General features: G+C 43.7%; 1 protein-coding gene across 2 annotated transcripts in view; it reads right to left on the reverse strand.

Moving 5' to 3' along the window:
* DNM3 (dynamin 3) overlaps nucleotides 1–21,428 on the reverse strand; it is a 952,228-nt gene that overhangs the window by 88,417 nt on the left and 842,383 nt on the right. Inside the window, exons 18-20 of one of the 2 annotated variants that reach the window (XM_063939983.1) lie at nucleotides 9,463–9,686; nucleotides 3,262–3,507; nucleotides 1,817–2,017 (exon numbers count right to left, since the gene is read on the reverse strand). In XM_063939983.1, coding sequence (XP_063796053.1) covers nucleotides 1,906–2,017; nucleotides 3,262–3,507; nucleotides 9,463–9,686 — 582 coding nt within the window. In that variant the 3' untranslated portion in view covers nucleotides 1,817–1,905. Of the gene's footprint in view, nucleotides 1–1,816; nucleotides 2,018–3,261; nucleotides 3,508–9,462; nucleotides 9,687–21,428 lie in introns of those variants that run through there. The other variant, XM_063939984.1, reaches the window with a different exon arrangement.

Genomic DNA, 21,428 nt, shown 5'->3' on the forward strand with positions numbered 1-21,428 from the left:
ACTCCTCCAGGGAACCCCACCAGAGGTGACTAGTTGGGGGGGGGGTAATGCCACGGCTGCAGGTACCTACATAAATGTGTCCCCGGCTGTGGCATTATGTCCATGGCTAATGGAGCCCGATGCTGGTTTTAAAAATACGGGGGACCCCTACATCTTTTGTCCCCCGTATTTTTGGAACCAGGACCGGACTAAGAGCCCGGTGCTGGTTGTCTAAATATGGGGAACCCCTGTCCAATTTTCCCCCCAGTATTTAAACAACCAGGACCGTCTCAAAGAGCCCGAGGCTGGTTATACTTAGGAGGGGGGACCTCACGCATTTTTTTTATTTTTTAACCCATTCAGACCCTTCTCCATTAAGTTCATGTTGTAAATGCTGATTTACATACAGGACTAAAAGCAACACTTTAAAAAGACATTTCATACACTTTAAATGGAGCCGCTACGGCCGCTGTACTTAATCCTCAACCTACGTACTTATTACACCATTAGCGTACAAAGCCCCGTACCGTGTACGTACTTTGCGTTCAAACGCCGCGCTGGCTGTACAAAGTACACTCAGTGCGTACACACCCAAAGATACTCCGTGAGCCCTTAACAGCTATACATGTGATAGTAATACACTTATAACCTTAGCAGGGAAAGGAAAACATGACACCAGTTTGTATTTAAAATGCCGGGTTCCAACACCACAACATATTATTACTGAAAGGGGGTTACAATAACAAAGCAATACAATACAAAAGAATAATGGCTACAGTCAATGGTACTTACTTGTTTGGTTTTCGCCTGTGCTTCCCAGGCTGGTCCTCTGTCATCTGGGTAGATGACCTTTAGAGTCTGTGTGTGACCAGGCATGCAGAACAAGTACACGCACGGAGGCCATCTGTGTGTAGTTTTTACGTGATGTGTGTACTGCGATATTTTTCGACTTCGACAATGTCCTCCTCCCACTCACTTCCCAAACACTAATGTTTTCTTTTTTTTCTATAAAAATATACAATATATCACAAGTATGATGAGCAGGCAAGCAGCGGGCATTGGTGGCATCAGACTGAGATGCAAATAAGTGGCGGAGGGCTGGGTCAGGTGATGGGCGAGTTTGTAAGCCATTGGTGGTGGCAGCGGGCATCGGCTCAGAGGCAGTAGCGGGCATTGGCTCGGCGGCGGTAAGGGTCATCGGCAGGATTCGGCGGACATTATGGCTGTAGTTCCTCACCAGCCACTGACCTCACCGCACGCCACTGCTCTGTACAGTCCACAACCCTAATATACAGTGTATACTTTTTCTTCAATTGGACATCCACCTGACCTCTGACCAACATTGCTGTGTGACCATATCATACAGCCCACTAAGAAACTCTGCAATCTGTCTGGAATATTATGCAATAGTTAGCAACTATCCTTGTGTATCAATGTCTATTTCCCTATAGATTGTAAGCTTGCAAGCAGGGCATTCCTACCTCTAGGTCTGTCTGTTATTACCCAGTTTTGTGTTATAAATGTTGTTCTAATTGTAAAGCGCAACGGAATATGCAGCGCTATTTTGGCGGATTTGGCTTTAGCTAATCAGCAGATTTTAAATCTTCCAGGAATCTGCCGCAAAAAGTGAATCCGACAATTAGTACATTTACCCCCTGGTGCATTAGAAAACATTCAGATGTGCCATGTTAACACATTTAAATAAATATATTAGTGAAGACTTCTCACATGATTTAACACAAGGTTTAACCGAGCAGTATTACCAGTATAATTACTGAATACTTGAAATCTATAAAGGAAGCAGTGATAAAGTGATAGTAGGCGGTGATAGCAGGCAGGACTTTTAAAGAGACATTTTATTTCATAACACCATGAACGTTTCCAGCTGGACACACAAATCTGTCAAGGTCACAGAGAATGAAGGTTTCACAAACCGGAACATGAGCATTCTTCATCAGTCACACCAAATGCACTGTAAGCAGGCAGACTTTTGGGTTCATAAATACCCTCCTCACCCAGCTCAAGTCTGTAAAGTATCCTGCATCATTAACCAACATTACTGTCATGATTTTCTATTCTTACAAGGTCTGAAATGTTTACACATGTAAATGTTTACAGTAATATTTGTATGACAGGCTATGTGTTAGTAGTTTAACTACATTTACTATAGGGTTGGGCGGGATTCTGGCAGTCAGAAGACTGACCACGGTATCGGCATCCTGGTGCTTAGAATCCTGACACAGGCAAGGAAAGTATACTTACCTTACTCCAATGATGACACGCAGACTCTGGACTCTCCCCTCCCAGAAAACAGGGGCAACTCTCCCCTGTTTCTGGGAAGGCAAGCCTCCCCCTCCACTGACCAGCCCCTCAACGCCACTGCCTGTCAATCAGGCAGCGGCAGAGGGGAACATCGCAAGGGTCGCAAGGCTTGTTCTGTGCACACGCAGAATGGACCTTGCGCAGCCGGCAATTATCAGGAATCTGCATAAATTAGGCCCGGTATCAGAATTTTGTATGTGAGACAATGACGTGAGACAACCAATAATGTCATGTCCTTTTTGGACAGGACTGCCCTCTGCTTCATTCCAGTCCAAAAGTGTTGTGTAGTGTTGTGTTGTGGTGAGATATTGTGTTACTGTTTATGCAATGCATATTTGATGTTGGTCTTGCAAAAGTAACTAACAGTAGTAGACTTATTTAATGTGAACTAGAATATGAGCCTTTTCCTTGTTATGCCAGTGATATGCAGTCGGGGTAGGCAGGGAATGCAGAGCCTCACCTGTCATACTCCAGTACACTCCAGAGTTTTGACTATAACAATTATAAGAATAATACAAAGAAGATATTTATGACTTTTAAATATCATCTTTGCATTATTTATATCATCTTTGTATTAGTATAATAATTTTTATAGTCAAAACTTATCACCAAATCATATATGTGCGTTCGTAATTCTGGCTCTGATACTAGCCATTGCCTCACCAACCTCTCCGCACCTCACTGTGTTACACACATCATGGACAATTAAGTGTATTTTTGCTAAATTAAATGTTCTATTTCTATGTAATTTTGCCATTGGTTATTGATCTTTATTGTCCCTCACCAAAACATTTTAATTACAGTGTTTAGAACAGAAAAATACAGCATTTAGACATTTTCTTTTCTACGAACAACACAAAAAAACACAATACCATGTCTCTTTAAGCATGACCTTTAAAACAGAAACTGTCCCACCTCAACAATAAAGTTTGCTAAAACTATCCTACTGCATTGTATTACCTGGGAACATTTGGTGGTGCACGTGTTGGACGAGAAGGAATCTGTGGTGGCATCACACATGGATCATTAGTATTAGGAAAGACAGGTAAAGGTCCTGGACGGGAAGGAATAGGAGGAGCTCCAAGCTGATTTCCTAACGGTGGGACAACAGGTACAGTGCCTCGGCTTGCCAGTGAAACAGATGACCATACCTGGGCAGAATGCTGAGTTGTTTTTTTCTGGCTTGTCGGACTTGAAGGTGGAGACCTTTAGTAATAACAAGACCGAAACAGTTAAGTATAAATGTCTTTCACACAAATAAACTATTTAAAATAAAAAAAAGCATGCACAGGTCTCTGGGAAAATGCTGCAGCAATTTGTCTACTGTACATGTGCAAATCACAAGCCCCAACATTTTCCCAGTGAGTTGTGCAGCGCTGTCGACCTGGGACTCCAGAGAATTAAGTGTTAAAGAACATGGTTGCATGGGACTGTGCTAATCGGTTATACTTGACTGACCCACATCCTTCCATCACTGCTGTGATTTTTCATAATCCTGATTTTTCCCTAGGTATGTCCAGAAAATTACTGATTCATTGAAGGGTGGGGAGGGAGGCAGTCAAATATTTAAACAACCTCATTCATGATGGTGACTTTCCTTAATTTTCTCAACTCCAATCTTAGCTGGCAATGCCCTCAAGAAATTGTGATCAATTCCTTCAGTTTAGGCATTTTCACTCTAAGGTAAAACAGCTTCTCTGTCATAGACACACAATGGGCTACCGCCATTGATGGCGGTAGCTGTAGGGCCTAATATCGGGAATGCTTCACATTCTGGTTATGGGTAACCTATGGGGATGCGGCTGCCGGAGGGAATGGGGGATCACAGCAGGTATCGGATATACCTGCTGCAGTTCCACCTACATACACTCGGGGGGATACTTGATATTTGGGTCTAACCCCCAAAAATGGGTGTTTTTCAGGGAAATAGCCGCAAATATGCAATGATAAATTTGCCCCAATGAGAGAGATATGATTTTGAGTGAGCGATACAGAGGACGTAAAGAGAGATATGTGTAGAGAGGGGTGCTCAGGGGGTGATGAAACAGTTATGGAGGGGGTAGGCAAAGAGATAAAGTATGGATGCAGGGGCAGTGAGAGAGCTATGGTGGTGCCAATGAGGGAACTATGGGCCTAATTCAGAGTTGATCGCAGCAGCAAATTTGTTAGAAGTTGGGCAAAACCATGTGCACTGCAGGGGGGCAGATATAACATGTGCAGAGAGAGTTAGATTTGGGTGGGGTGTGTTCAAACTGAAATCTAAATTGCAGTGTAAAAATAAAGCAGCCAGTGTTTACCCTGCACAGAAATAAATAACCCACCCAAATCTAACTCTCTCTGCACATGATATATCTGCCACACCTGCAGTGCACATGGTTTTGCCCAACTGCTAACAAATTTGCTGCTGCGATCAACTCTGAATTACCCCCCATGAGACAAATGTGGAGGGGATAATGGCCCTGATTCAGCGGTGCACACAGTACCGATATTTGAAGTTGAGCGATTATTTGTTACTGTGAATGTGCAACAAGTCTAGGAAACCCCTAATGTGTATGCACAAATCAAGGTGAGCTATAACTTTAGATGGCTCTTGCGATCAATGGGCGGTTTAGGGTTGAGACTGGGAGGTGACCTGAAGTCTTTGCAAAAAGAAGAGGCATTATGGGCATGCTATGGGAGCGTCATGGACATGTTTTGGCATATGACTGCAATCTCTTTTCGCAGCACCGCAGCCACAGTGGCCATTTTTCACAAGGGAGACTCTTACAAGGTAGAGGCAGCTCAAAGAGTCAGTGTAGTCACTGATGGTGCATCAATGGTGCAGAAATCAGAACCACCAGCACACTTAAGCATTGCTCATATTTGCAAAATGGGTGTCACAGGGTTTGCCAAGTCCCCTGCATGGTGGTGCACAAGAAGAATGCTTAAATATACATTTGCATATTTAATCCATGAGAAAGACCTGTGCGGGCTAGGATGTTCACTCATTGTTTGGTTTTGTAAGAGGTGTTTATTATTTATCTTTTCCAAAGAGGATGTAACTTTCCATCATTTATACAAGTCCCAAGAGAACTCCGAACACCAGCTAGTAGTTGCAGCAAGTTTCAAGGTGGCAAGTGCATGTAGGACATAACTTGTCTTTGCCTTGCATTTTGTATGTACTTTTTGTTTTTGTATTGTTCTGGTGTTTTGTTTTTTATGTTAGGGCTGGTTGGTGGGAGAAGCTGCTACAATATCCAGTAAGTGCTTTTCAATTTTAATTCACAGGCGAGACGTGACATCATGATGTCAACCTCCACAGCCTCATACTCAAAGATGGGGCGTAATGTGAGGCCATGCCTCCATAACTTGCAGCACGCTCTAGTGACTCATGTCCACTCATGCTTTTTGGTGTGTGCCCAAAAAGAATACCAGGGCAAATTGCTAGCAGACCCTATATTCACAATCGGGGTCATGATGTTATCCCCATTTTTCACTTGCCCCCTCCTATTGTGGCTTTACCCCCCTTCCACTGATTATATTGCCCCTCCCCTTTCATTCTTTTCTAGGTCTGACCCTGCACCCATTGCAGACTCACCACTGTAACCAGCAGCTTTGCTACACGGGGACTAGTTAAATATAAACAACTGAGTGTGTGGTCTTTGCTCAATTGTGAAACATTTCTGCCATGTATTTCTACAAATATTTACAAGACCGCCACTGGCATTAATCACAAGACACCTCTATTCCCTCTTTATAGCCCCCCACCACCAACACTTATTACTAGGGGAGGCAATTATTTCTGATACCAACTTTTACTTTATCCTCTTAATTGTCAAACATTGCCTATTCAAACTAAACAGAAATTTGATGTACAAATTATTTTGGACTGATAACGGAGTTTTCAAAACGTTTTCAAATTGTCCAAGTGTATTATTCACATTGACCTAGACTGCACTCAACATAGTAGATCTATATTTTGACGGAGAATCCTTACAGAATACTTTACTCCTTCCATTGCTGTATTACATAATCACAGTCAGTCTCACAAGAAATATATAGCTGGCCATGCTCCATAGCTTAACATTGGAAAGATTCCCTATCACCACCACTATCAAAAATGATAGTGAAAATTCAATTTAGTTTACATCTCCCCTTTCAGTAAATTGCAACCATGGTCCAAATACGGGTTGGGTATGTGTGACCGGCGGCCACTATACCGATGCCGGAATCCCGGCTTGCAGATGCCCGGTGGGGGCAAGCGGAACGAAGCCCCTTGTGTGCTTGCTGCGCTCGCCACGCTATGGGCTTGCCACAAGTGGGAATAGTCCCTGTTAGTCCGGGACTGTATGGGGGCGGGATTCCAGCATTGGTATTGTGACCGGCGTTCTCCTGACCTCGGGTCACTTAACTGCCTCCCCCAAATACTACTGTGAACATATATCCTATGCTTGGTTTCCCAGATAACAACCACTTCTGTATTTATCAACAACATGTTTTTTGGCTGTAATTTGCTAAATGTGTCTGTCTGCACCTAATATACAAAGAAATCAAAATATATAGCGCTCAGGCGCTCACACTTGAACACTTCCCTTAGAAAGTTTTTTATATGAGATGCGTCTTGAAATTCTCTCTCTTCAATTTATCACGAAATGTCAACAATGCAGGAATTAAACAAGCATTTCACAGCAATAACTCCGTGAACAAGATGCTCCGTCACCAAGTGAAGAGAAGATATACCGGGGTTACCCCCTATATGAAGCACTCACAGTCAATGTGATGTATCATAAGCATGTAGGGTGGTTCTCTCTTATTCACTCTTAAACTCCAACCTTGCGTTTATTTCCTCCCAGAATCATGCAAGAGAAAACACATATACACCGAGATCCTCGTGTATTATTTCCAGATAATTTGTATAATCACTCCCCCCTCTTGTATTGTTAATATCCCAGGGGAAGGTTTATCATGTGTTGGGGAAATCCCCCTTCCAATACACTTACACAACTATGTGATTAAAAGCATCTCATAACACAATCTGTAGTATCGTCATAAACAAATCCCTCAGAATGGTACTCCGTCACCCAGTGATGAAAAAAGAAGAATTTGCCGGGGTTGCCCCCTGTGTATGGCACTCACAATTACTATGACGTATCACAAGCATGTAGGGTAGGTCTTTCCTTATTCACTCTTAGTCTCCAGCCTTACACTTTTTCTCCCAAAATGAGAACCAAACAGGAGGTTGGAGTAAAAGACTTTTAATAAAACAAACAAACTCTAAGTAAAAACAGAGGTGGTCATACCCGGGAGAGTTGAAAGAGCAATGGATGGTATGCAGAAAAGACGGGGCCCCGTTAATCTGATCTCCTCCTGATCTCCCACGGGTAGATTCATCCAATGTAGGTCACTCCACCAACGCGTTTCGGCCCGTACTGGGGTCTTTGACAAAGACCCCAGTACGGGCCGAAATGCGTTGGTGGAGAGACCTACATTGGATGAATCTACCCGTGGGAGATCAGGAGGAGATCAGATTAACGGGGCCCCGTCTTTTCTGCATACCATCCATTGCTCTTTCAACTCTCCCGGGTATGACCACCTCTGTTTTTACTTAGAGTTTGTTTGTTTTATTAAAAGTCTTTTACTCCAACCTCCTGTTTGGTTCTCATTTTGGGAGAAAAAGTGTAAGGCTGGAGACTAAGAGTGAATAAGGAAAGACCTACCCTACATGCTTGTGATACGTCATAGTAATTGTGAGTGCCATACACAGGGGGCAACCCCGGCAAATTCTTTTTTTTTCATCACTGGGTGACGGAGTACCATTCTGAGGGATTTGTTTATGATGATACTACAGATTGTGTTATGAGATGCTTTTAATCACATAGTTGTGTAAGTGTATTGGAAGGGGGATTTCCCCAACACATGATAAACCTTCCCCTGGGATATTAACAATACAAGAGGGGGGAGTGATTATACAAATTATCTGGAAATAATACACGAGGATCTCGGTGTATATGTGTTTTCTCTTGCATGATTCTGGGAGGAAATAAACGCAAGGTTGGAGTTTAAGAGTGAATAAGAGAGAACCACCCTACATGCTTATGATACATCACATTGACTGTGAGTGCTTCATATAGGGGGTAACCCCGGTATATCTTCTCTTCACTTGGTGACGGAGCATCTTGTTCACGGAGTTATTGCTGTGAAATGCTTGTTTAATTCCTGCATTGTTGACATTTCGTGAGAAATTGAAGAGAGAGAATTTCAAGACGCATCTCATATAAAAAACTTTCTAAGGGAAGTGTTCAAGTGTGAGCGCCTGAGCGCTATATATTTTGATTTCTTTGTATATTGTCTGTTTTTTTGGAATTGTTTGTGGTTCCTGTTCAAAATATCTCTCAGGTTGCTCCACATTAGCGCACAGAGGCACCTCAAAATCCTTCTTAGAATATTCTGTCTGCACCTGTCTATTCTGCTGCCCCTGGACACGCACACACATACACCTTCTTTCTACCCCTTATGTCTTAAGTTAGATGCACACTTGTTCAATCATACTTTTGATGTGAATTACTTTTGATTTCACTTATGCATGGAAGTCCCGATTAAAGTGCCAATTTCTGTGTACACACCTTTACAATCTAACTTGCAATCTACCAAACTCATCTGCTGAAAAAACAAAGGCAGCACTGCTGCTAGTAGAGCATGGCACGACGCATTGGACGGAGTGGTGAACTGTGCATACACAAGTCACTTTTTTGTCCAGTATTGCACCATTGCATCTGATGACTATTCAGCTGCCCATAAAACCTGATCTACAGATGTGACCAGTTTTTTTTTCTGATAAAACACAATGGAAGCTGTGTACAAACTCTCAATATATCATGAGCGGGTCAGAAATCGAAAGAACTTTCCATCAACTGTACAGGTATGTACCTAGTTAACCCCTTCCCATTTGTTTGTTTCTTAAAAATTTGTATCCTTTGGGAAAAGTCATAAAAGTTATAATTTGAAATGATGGAGGTATATGAAGATATGGGTCAAAACTAGGGACTTTTCCTAGCAAAATATAAAAACATGGTTACCAGGCTGATATGCAGTTGCATGGCATTGTATGGCTTTTTCCTGCTTATCGGGTCTTATTAACAAATAACACAACAATTAAATATATTGTATTTATTTGAACTATACCAGTGACACTGCATCCAGGAATCATCTACAGGAGGTGGCATTGGGGTAGGAACGGTGGTCGTGCTGATGTCACCGATGATCTGTAGAGCTTCCTTTAAAGCATGATGCATGCGAAGCATCTCATCTCGCTTTTGAGCCTGTTCAGCTGACTCCTCCATCAAAGTGTTTTGGTCCTCAGAGGAGTACAGGAGAGCAAGCAGCTCTGCATGTATGAAGTCCTTTACCTGTTATAAGAGACGATGGTGGGTGTAAAAGAGTATAGACAAGTTTTCAGCTTTTATTTTTGCATCTACTATTTTATAAACAACATGCATTCATAAGTGCCAACGCCAAGATCAATCCTCTGTATAGTATTTATTTCTGATTATTGAATCAACGATCGCAGCATTCTCTCTGCATTTTCCCGCTAATACAGTAAATCTTTTCAGAAATGCGATCTGTGAATGATTTCTGAAATTGGACATCTGGCAAGCCAGAACTGCAGCTACAGCAATGATTTCACGCTTTGTTCTCATAGGACATTTGAGGAAATTCAGTCTCCTTTAAAGAATCTGTTTAAACAAAACTAGTTTAGGGGGATGGCAGGCAGTTCAAGAACACATGTTCTTTATAACACTAGACACACTCATATGTCGATTCTGCCTACTGTCTCAATCACCTCTAATGTGACATTTAATTGAATACATACACACACTTTACAGTGGAATTTGATATAAACTCGCTGCATGTTAACTGGAATTTACTTTACAGCTTTAAGATCCAACCTATTGGTTATGCTACCTCGGGCAAAATATGCTCCTTTGTTCTGCAAATAATTCACTTGGTGATTTAGTTTTTATGTAACATAAATGCGATGGGGTTTATGCACACAGTTATATATTGTTTTTTTTTCCTTACTTTGTCTTTTTACTCTTATTTCAGCAGTTCTATATTTTTTTTTAAAGGACCAGTAACAAAAAAAATCAAAAACATCCTAACGATATACTTGGTTCAGAAAGTGATATACTTTATATAAATATGTTCAATGTTGTTGGAGAACTTCGTCTCAGATTAGAACAAAAAGCTTAAGGGTAATCTATAAAAAAATAATGACAGTTCTGATCTCACAGTGTGACAAAAAAGAATCCAGAAAAAAAAATCTTTATTGATATATACAGTATATACTCATATACTGCAAACTACACACAGAACCCCTCCACTTACATTTATTCAAAGAGACAGTTTTTAATTTTTCAAATGCGAAATCTGAGTGCCCCAGGTCAGCTCTCATAATTCACCTCGCGCTGTAATTGAAGCTGGCCGCATGCAGTAAGATCTGACAATTGGCTGATTCCCATGGGTGGTTAAATTAAACAGATGTGGTCATTCATATCCCAAGGGAATACAATAGTTTAAATGTCTGATGGTTGTAGACACAAAGGGCCTCATTCAGTGTTGGAAGTAAACACAAGTTGTGGCTTTTTACCCTATAATTAGCTTTTTTAAGTGCAGGTCTATTTGCAATGTGTCTTTTGCCCAGGTGATTTGGAAGTATTTTCCAATTGCGTGTCTCTACCCAAGATGGTCAACTAATACCCCTTTCACACAGAGGGCGTGATGTATTAAAATACATCGCCGCCCCTCACTGCCCAACTGCAGTGATGCTAATAACATATGTACTAACATATGCAAGTAGCATTGCAAAGCGGTGACAAAGACCCGTTGCAATACCTGTGAGAAGGTTTGCAGGGGGTCTCTGTGGGGTCCGTCACCTCCCAGCCACGGGAGGTGTTGTTTGCTGGGAGTCCCCGGGCTCCTCCTCCTCCCCCTGCAGCCGGAAGGAGAATGGCTGTGCTGCAGGGGAGGAGGAGCTGGAGGATCATGGAGCGCTGTCTGGACAAGGTGAAGGGGGGTCGGCGGGTGCGGCGCTGGGCGGCAGATACGGCGCTCAGCGGTAAAAAGACCATAATCTTCTATAGGGTATCGCCATAAAAAGATGGCGATACCCTCAGCGGCAAAAACCGGGTGACCAGGCTCTAGTACATATGAAAAAATGCAGTAAAACCCCCATTACCGCATTTTCCCTTTAGTACATCCCACCCAGAAAATGAAATTACCAGGTGAAGTAGTTCTACCCGGTAATTTGACGAAAAACACGGGTCCTTTTTCTGTGTGAAAGGGTCAACCTGGGTTGAAATTCCCAGGACTTGGGTTGACCCTTTCACACAGACAAATACCTGTTTTGATATGCAAATTACTGTGTAGAAATTCTTGACCTGGTAACTTGCTTCTATGTGTGAAAGGAGGGGTTAAGGAAGAGATCGGCAACACGACCCGGCATTGAAATGAAGGGTAACTGACGGGATTTCTGTCTGAGAAGGGTATAACAGGCAAAATGCACCTAAAGGGATGACTAGTGGGTAAATTTTTGAGCTGATGATGATGACTATGTGGGCTGCATCTGATTTGCCGAATGTATCTAAAACACCAAATTATGCAAATACAGTATAAGTGCTGTGGCTACAATCCAGGGGAAGTTATACAGTTTAAATACAGCATGCTTTGTACTTGGAATGGGAAGGGGGCGGCTGCTGATATATTTGCTAGCGTAGATCTAGTTCAATTTGCTTTTAACAAGCACCATGCAACTTGAATATTAATTTCAGTGACATTTCAGCAGTGGGTGCATTCACTGGGTCCACCATTTGCCGCCGGTGAATTATTATATACAAGCAGTGTCGGACTGGGGCATGAAGGCCACACCGAGGGAAATCCAGTGGTATCGGCCTATGTTTAGGGGTGTTCCATTCTCCAGAGGGGGTATGGCCATCTGCCACTGAGGCTTTGCTAACCATTATAGGGTTCATGGTCTGGGCCGCTTCATAAATCTATATAGTAAATACTGCTAGTGCATCATGATAATGTACCAGATTAATAATAGCAATGCACTGCAGAGAATACACCATAGTCCTGTGCAGTATAAGGTAACATATGTATAATGTATAATTCAAGGGCACATTCTTGAACTTGACCCCTAGAGGAGGAGGTGGGGCCCACCGGGGGTGGGTCAGTCAACCCTGTATACAAGTGACTGTTTGTAGTGAATTAAAGTAGAATATGTATGTTTCCTTCCGGCATTGGTGCAGCTTTTGGCTCTGCCCCCTGCCTCCCATGCTGCAACTATCTCATCTGTAATCCCTGCATGACTTCAGGAGTATATCATATGTACATTGACAGACATTCACAAAGCGAGTGAGCTGGTGAGGTGGGTTATCTGAAACCATCTTTTGTACTCCCCTTGAGCACCTGCTCCTATTATTTGCATGGGGAGTGGGGCACATTTGTTGGTTATGCAGAGTAGGTCACATCTCATGTCTGAGGCAATCTCAGTGTAGGTAGAAAAATGCTATTTTTTTCGCTGCCGCATTTTGATTGCGACCCATAATGCTCGCAGCCGCCAACTAACTCAATTTCCAGTCAGTAGCAATGCAAAATACAAACAGCTGTGGTTGGAGACCCATATATACAGCAATTTGGCTTAAAATGGCCAGTTGGACTGCTGAATTTTGATGATTCCCCTTTAGGTGAAGCGCCCAAACACCCGCTCACCACAGTCTGATTTACAAGAAGACAGGATTGGGAGGAAAAGGCAAGCAACATGTTCAAAGGGGAAGGGGAAGGCTTTTTCTAATGGAACTGTGTCAGGAGAGTAGACCGCCTCTGTGTGCCCCATTCCCAGATCTATGGCCTGTCTTCTGAGGGGCCAGTTGCCCGAATGTATGTGGTTGTAAGGTCAGAAGACTCTCAGCAAGTTGATATGTTACTGTGAATGTTACTGTGTAAGGTCATTTAGTAGTTAGAAGGAATTAGGGTGTGAGGTGTGTGGAATAACCGCTGAAGAATGTAGTTACCCTAAAGGGAGCTATTCGATAGACTAATTTTGCAGAGCCAGGGCATGCTGCAGTTGATAATCAGAGACAGGTTAGCAATACAGCATACACTAATACACGTGGGAAACATGTTTTACATGCAATTCTCCGAAAAGTAAAATGTTCATTAACAGTGAATTATAGATAAATCCTTTTTTATAAATCATATTGTATTATATATGTAAATCCATTAAATAGGAACCCAGTTTTGTCAATTCCTCTTAAATATTTTATACTGATTTATTCTACTCATATCTGTAGATCAATCAATGGTTTATATGGGGAAATATAAAGTAAAGCAAAATTTAAATGCACGTTTATTAAGTTTAGATAAATGTACCAATATAAAAAATGGTAATACACTGTATTAATAAATCATTCTTGTAGAGATGAGCGGGTTTGGTACTCAGAGAACTGAACCCTCCCGAACATCCTGTTCCGAGCTCAGATCCGAGTCCGGCTTGAGACTTCCCGCCAGACTCGGAAACCAGAACGAGGCAAAACGTCATCATACCTGTCAGATTCTCACGGGTTTTGGATTCCATATAAACAGCCACACGTTGCCGCCATTTTCACTCCGGACTTGGAGAGTGAGGGAGACAGACCTCTGTCTCTCTGTGGGTGGTGGCGTTGGGTAGGATCAGTGTGTAGGGGTGCTGCTCCAGTCACTATGGTGTACCTGTGCGGTTAGGGGTGCTGTCCTGGCAGTCACTGGTGTTCAACTTTCATGTGCTGTTAGGGGTGCTGCAGCTGTACATGGATGTTGCTGCCCTGGCTGTCACTGTGTTGTACAGGGGGCAGGTGCACTGTCCTCCTGTATGCTGTAAAAATCTAGGGGTGCTGCTGTTAAAATAACATTACACTGGCCCTGTATGCTGTAAAAATCCAGGGGTGCAGTTGTTAAAATAAAAGCACACTGGTCCTGTATGCTGTAAAAATATAGGGGTGCTGTTGTTAAAATAATATTACACTAGCCATGTATGCTGTAAAAATTCAGGGGTGCAGTTGTTTAACTAAAAGCACACTGGTCCTGTATGCTATAAAAATATAGGGGTGCTGCTGTTATAATAATATTACACTGACCCTGTATGCTGTAAAAATTCAAGGATGCTTATGTTGTTCAAATAAAAGCACACTGGTCCCGTATGTTGTAATAATACAGGGGTGCTGTGAAAATAAATGGGCACTGTTCTGTGTGCTGTATTAATAAAGGGGTGCTGTCCTGTGAAATGGAGAACAATTTGGAGGAAAAAATACCAGTTCCTAGTACTAGTGCTGAAGCTGTTGCTACCACCAATCATGACATTGACGATGCAGTTCTATCAACGTCGTCTGATAAGGCCAATGCCCAATGTCATAGAGGGCATGTAAAATCCAAGAAGCAAAAATTAATAATCAGAAAAAAAAAGAAATTATGTGGCGAGAAATGTAAAATTGGCAATAAGCCATTCACGATACTAAGTGAGAAGGAAAGGCTAAGGCCTTGGCCTATGTTCATGACTGGTGGCTCAGCTTCTCATGAGGATGTAAGCCCTCCTTCCTCTCGAAAAATAAAAAAAATTAAGCTTGTTAAAGCACAGGAAAAAACAACTGTGCGTTGAGATATCACAAATCCCCAAGTGTGTCCGCGGTAGGCCTGACCTTCCAAAGACTGTATGGAAAGAGGAGGCTCCTACCACCATTTGAACGCCCCCTGCAAGTGCTGGGAGGAGCCCGCCAGTCCAGTTGCTGATATTGAGGATGTCACTGTAGACGTACACCAGGATGAGGAGGATATTGGTGTAGCTGGCGCTGAAAAAGGCACCAGTGGAGACAGTTATTGTCCGTGGGATGAGAAATCCCATTGTCATGCCTGGGCAAAATACCAAAAAAGCCACCTCTTCAGTGTGGAATTATTTCTCCACAAATACGGACAACAGGTGTCAAGCCGTGTTTTGCCTTTGTCAATCTGTAATAAGTAGGGGTAAGGACGTTAACCACCTAGGAATATCCTCCCTTATATGTCACCTGCAGCGCATTCATCAGAAGTCATTGTCAAGATCAGAAACTTTGGGTAAGAGCATAAGCGGTCCACTGACACCTAAATCCCTTCTTCCTGTTGTACCCAAGCTCCTGCAATCCACACCACCAACTCCTTTAATGTCAATTTCCTCCTCAGTCAGGAACATAAGTAGTCCTGCAGGCCATATCACTGGCATGACTGATGAGTCATCTCCTAACCTCCGGAGGATCCTTGAGTGGTACGCCTACTGCCGCTGCTGTTGTTGCTGCTGGGAGTCGATCGTTATCCCAGAGGGGAAGTCGGAAGACCACTTGTACTACTTCAACTAAGCAACTGACTGTCCAACAGTCCTTTGAGAGGAAGATGAAATATGACAGCAGTCACCCTGTTGCAAAGCGGATTACTGAGGTCATAACAACTATGCTGGTGTTAGACATGCTTCCGGTATCCGCCATTAGTGCAGTGGGATTTAGACAGTTGATGGACGTACTGTGTCCCTGGTACCAAATCCCGTCTAGATTCCACTTCACTAGGCAAGCGATTCACAGAATGTACAGGGATATTAAGAAAAGTGTCCTCTGTGTCCTGAAAAATGCAGTTGTACCCAGTGTCCAACTTAACCACGGACATGTGGACAAGTGGAGCAGGGCAAACTAAGGATTACATGACTGTGACAGCCCACTTGGTAGATGTATTGCCTCTCGCAGCAACAACAGTAGCGGCACCAGTAGCAGCATCTCACAAATGCCAACTCGTTCCTAGGCAGGCTACACTGTGTATCACCGGTTTCCGTAAGAGGCACACAGCTGACAACCTCTTCAACCATCATCGCACAATGGCTTACCCGACTTAGACTCTCCTGGGGATTTGTGATATCGGACCATGCCACCAATATTGTGCGTGCATTACATCTGGGCAAATTTAAGTATGTCCCATGTTTTGCACATACAATTAATTTGGTGATGCAGATTTTTTTTTTAAATAACGGGCGTGCAGGACATGCTGTTGGTGGCCCGAAAAATTGCAGGCCACTTTCGACATTCAGCCACTGCGTGCTGAAGACTGGAGCGCCAGAAAACACTCCTGAACCTGCCCTGCCATCTCCTGAAGCAAGAGGTGGTAATGAGGTGGAATTTAACACTCTATATCAGTGATTTCCAACCTTTTTTCACTTGCGGCACACCGAAAAATATTTTAAAATTGCCAAGGCACACCATCCGTTCCCCACAGAAAAAAACCTAAAAAACACACATTTGCCCTCACAGTAATAAAAATCCAGACATACATCGGCCTACACAGAAAAAACAATCACATTGCTCCCCACATAAATAATGTTGCTCCTTACATTAATCCTATTGCGCCCCACATAAATCAATCACATTGCTCCCCACATAAATCATGTTCCTCACACATAAATCAATCACATTTCTCCCCACATAAATCCTATTGCATCCCTCATGAATTATTCACATTGTTCCCCCCATAAATCCTATTGCTCCCCCCAGGAGAAATACAATAACAAATATTAGCCCCTACCGGGTAACTGTCCTCCTCCCTTTCCCTCAGTGGCGGAGGTTGTTCACAGTGGATTGCTGCGAATACTGAGCAGCGGGCGGTCGAGCAGGTGTGGATGTGGTGGCAAAGGAAAGCTGTGGATGCAGGCAGGAACTGAAAGATGTGTATGCAGGCGGGTGGGCTGGCTGGGTGGTGAGATGCAGTGGCCGTGACCTATGATCTCACACACCCGCGTCATCAATGCACAGGTCACAGCCGGAGCATGAATGATCCTCTAAGACAGGCATGTCCAAACTGCGGCCCTCCAGCTGTTGTGAAACTACATATCCCGGCATGCCCTGACACAGTTTTGCTGTCAGAGAATGCTAAAGCTGTGTCAGGGCATTCTGGGATGTGTAGTTTCTCAACAGCTGGAGGGCCGCAGTTTGGACATGCCTGCTCTAAGAAGAGCCCGGGCCAACAGCTAACTCTGAAGGTGCAGGAAACTGCTCTGGATCCACGGCACGCCTTGCAACTGGTCTCGGCACACTAGTGTGCCACGGCACACTGGTTGAAAAAGCCTGCTCTATATGCTTTAGAAGATGAAGGAGCAGCAAAAGGACATTCAAGCCTATACATCCACCTACGATATAGGCAAAGGAGGGGGAATGCACCTGACTCAAGCGCAGTGGAGAATGATTTCCGTGTTGTGCAAGGTTCTCCAATTCTTTGAACTTGCCACACGTGAAGTCAGTTGAGACACTGCCAGCTTGAGTCAGGTCATTCTCCTCATCAGGCTTTTGCAGAAGCAGCTGGAGAAATTGAAGGAGGACTGAGACAGCACGATTCCACTAAATATGTGGGACTTATGGATGGATCCCCTCATTCGCTTTGCCAGGATTCAAGGGTGGTCAATCTGTTGAAATCAGAGCATTACATTTTGGACACCATGCTCGATCCTAGCTTTAAAGCCTACATTGTATCTCTCTTTCCAGCAGACACAAGTCTGCAGAGGTGCAAAGACTTGCTGGTGAGAAAATTGTAAACTCAAGCGGAATGTGACCCATCTGCTGCTTCTCCTTCATTTTCTCCCGCAACTGGGGCTGCAAGAAAAAGGATCAAATTTCCTAGCCCACCCGCTGGTGGTGATGCAGGGCAGTCAGGAGCAAGTGTTGACATCTGGTCCGGACTGAAGGATCTGCCAATGATTACTGAAATGTCTACTGTCACTGCATATGATGCTGTCACCATTTAAAGAATGGTGGAGGATTATATCGGTGACAGCATCCAAGTAGGCATGTCAGACAGTCCATATGTATACTGGCAGGGTAAATAGACAATTTGGAGGCCCTTGCACAAACTGGCTTTATTTTATCTAAGTTGCCCCCCCTTCAGTGTGTACTCCGAAAGAGTGTTTAGTGCAGCCGGTAACCTTGTCAGAGATCAGCATAGCAGGTTACTTCCACAAAATGTGGAGAAGCTGATGTTCATCAAAATTAATTATAAATTCCTCCAGGAAGACCTTTACCAGCAATTGCCTCCAGAAAGTACACAGGTACCTGTGATGGTGGATTCCAGTGGGGACAAATTAATACTCTGTGAGGAGGATGTACACACAAAAAGGGGTGAGGAATCGGAGGATGAGGACAACATCTAGCCTCTGTAGAGCCATCTTGCCAAGGAGAGACTAATTGCTTCTTTTTTGGTGGGGGGATTAATTGCTTCTTTTTTCTGTGGGGGCCCAAACAAACCAATCATTACAGCCACAGTCATGTGGCAGTCCCTGTCGCTGAAATGATTGGTTTGTTAAAGTGTGCATGTCCTGTTTATACAACATAAGGGTGGGTGGGAGGGTCCAAAGACAATTCCATCTTGCACCTCTTATTTTTTCTTTGCATTATGTGCTCTTTGTGGCCTAGTTTTTAAAACTGCCATCCTGTCTGCCACTGCAGTGCCACTCCTAGATGGGCCAGGCAGTGCCGTAACTAGGCATTTTAGCGCTGTGTGCAAGAAACGGCATTGGTGCCCCCCTATGCAAGATAGGGGCAGTGCGCTCCGTAGGTGCACAAAAAATATATAGGGGTGTGGCTTCATGGGGAAGGGGCATGGCCACAAAATAATACCAATTCATACTACGGTGCACAGTAGTCTCCATTATTCAAATTATGCTGCACAGTAGCGCCACTACGCCAGGTAGAGCCCCTTTTACACATTACGGCAGTCAGTCCCCCTTTTTACACATTACGGCAGCCAGTTCCCCTTTTTACACATTACGGCAGACAGCATCCCCTTTTTACACATTACGGCAGACAGTGTCCCCCTTTTTACACATTACGGCAGACAGTCCCCCTTTTTACACATTACGGCAGACAGTGTCCCTTTTTACACATTACGGCAGACAGTCCCCCTTTTTACACATTACAGCAGGCAGACAGTCCCCCTTTTTACACATTACAGCAGGCAGCATCCCCTTTTTACACATTACAGCAGGCAGCGTCCCCTTTTTACACATTACGGCAGACAGACCCCCTTTTTACACATTACAGCAGGCAGCGTCCCCTTTTTACACATTATGGCAGTGTCCTCTTTTTACACATTACAGCAGACAGCGTCCCCTTTTTTACATATTACGGCAGACAGCGTCCCCCTTTTTACACATTACGGCAGACAACATCCCCTTTTTACACATTACGGCAGACAGTCCCTCATTTTACACATTACGGCAGACAGAGTCCCCCTTTTTACACATTACGGCAGACCGTCCCCTTTTTACACATTACGGCAGACAGTCCCCCTTTATACACATTACAGCAGACAGCGTCCCCATTTTTACACATTACGGCAGACAGCATCCCCCTTTTTACACATTACGGCAGCCAGTCCCCCTTTTTACAGACAGAATAGAGAGAGAGAGAGACTTACTGCAGCGGCGCCTCTACCAATTATATAGCGCTGCTGTGGCTCCAGTCCCCCTCCCTCCTCCTCCCCTGTCTCCGGCACTGCTGCTCTCCAGCGCGGCGCACGAGCGCACACAGCACAGAACATCAACTGCTACATATAATTTTATAGAATGCACTTGATAGATGTTACTTGAATGCTGATTAATTGCCATGGGCAATTTCTCCACTTGCTGTAACAAGACACAGGGAGGAGTGAAGAGCTTTAACATTAAACAAGGAGGAGAGAAGGGTTATAACAAGAGAACGGATTTAACATGACACAGGAAGGAGAGAATGGCTATAACAAGACACAGGGAGTCGGGAAGGCAATAACAAGAAAAAGGATGGAGAAAAGGCCTATAATAATTAGGAATGAGCGGGTTCGGGGAGAACCGAACACCCCCCCTCCCCCCAACTTCACATCCCGAGCCTGGATCCGATCCCGGCTCGAGACTTCCCATCAGACTCGGAAACCAGAACGAGGAAAAACGTCATCATCCCGCTGTCGGATTCTTGCGGGATTTGGATCCCATATAAACAGCTGCGTGTCTCCACCATTTTCACTCCGGACTTGGAAAGTGAGGGAGACAGACCTCTGTCTCTCTGTGGGTGGTGGCGTAGGGTTACTGTGTGCCCTGTTGGGGTGCTGCTGCACTCACTGTTGTTTATCTGTGCTGTGTTAGGGGTGGCTATCCCAGCTGTACATGTGTGTTACTGTCCTGGCTGTCACTGTGTTGTACAGGGGGCAGGGGCACTGTAAAATATAGGGGTGCTGATGTCTTAATAACATTACACTGGCCCTATCTGCTATAATAGTTTGGGTGCAGTTAAAAATTAAAATCACACTGCTCCTGTATGCTGTGAAATATAGGGGTGCTGATGTCTTAACATTACATTGGCCCTGTCTGCTTTAAAAGTTTGGGCACAGTTAAAAATTAAAAGCACACTGTTCCTGTATGCTGTGAAATATAGGGGTGATGATGACTTAATAACATTACACTGTCCCGGTCTGTTATAAACGTTTGAGTGCAGTTAAAAATTAAAAGCACACTGCTCCTATATGCTGTGAAATATAGGGGTGCTGATGTCTTAATAACATTACACTGGCCCTGTCTGCTATAAAAGTTTGGGTTCAGTTAAAAATTAAAAGCACACTGTTCCTGTATGCTGTGAAATATAGGGGTTCTGATGTCTTAATAACATTACACTGGCCGTGTATTTTATATATATCCAGGGGTGCTTCTGTTAAAATAACATTACACTGGTCCGGCATGCTGTAAGAATACAGGGGCGCTGTGAACATAAAGGGGCATTGTTCTGTGTGCTGTAATAATAAAGTGAAATGAAGAACAACAATTTGAAGGAAAAATAGTGGAAGATTAGGAACCACTTACAGTTCCTAGTACTAGTGCTGAAGCTGCTGCTGCCACCAGTCATGACATTGACGATGCAATTCCATCATTGTCGTCTGCTAAGGCCGATGCCGAATGTCATAGAGGGCGTGTCAAATCCAAGAAGCAAAAATTAATAATCAGAAAAAAAAGAAATTATCTGATGAGAAACATAAAATTGGCAATATGCCATTCATTACATGAAGTGGCAGGGAAAGGCTAAGGCCTTGGT

This window comes from Pseudophryne corroboree, chromosome 9 (assembly GCF_028390025.1).
Source record: "Pseudophryne corroboree isolate aPseCor3 chromosome 9, aPseCor3.hap2, whole genome shotgun sequence".
NCBI classification, from domain to species: domain Eukaryota; kingdom Metazoa; phylum Chordata; class Amphibia; order Anura; family Myobatrachidae; genus Pseudophryne; species Pseudophryne corroboree.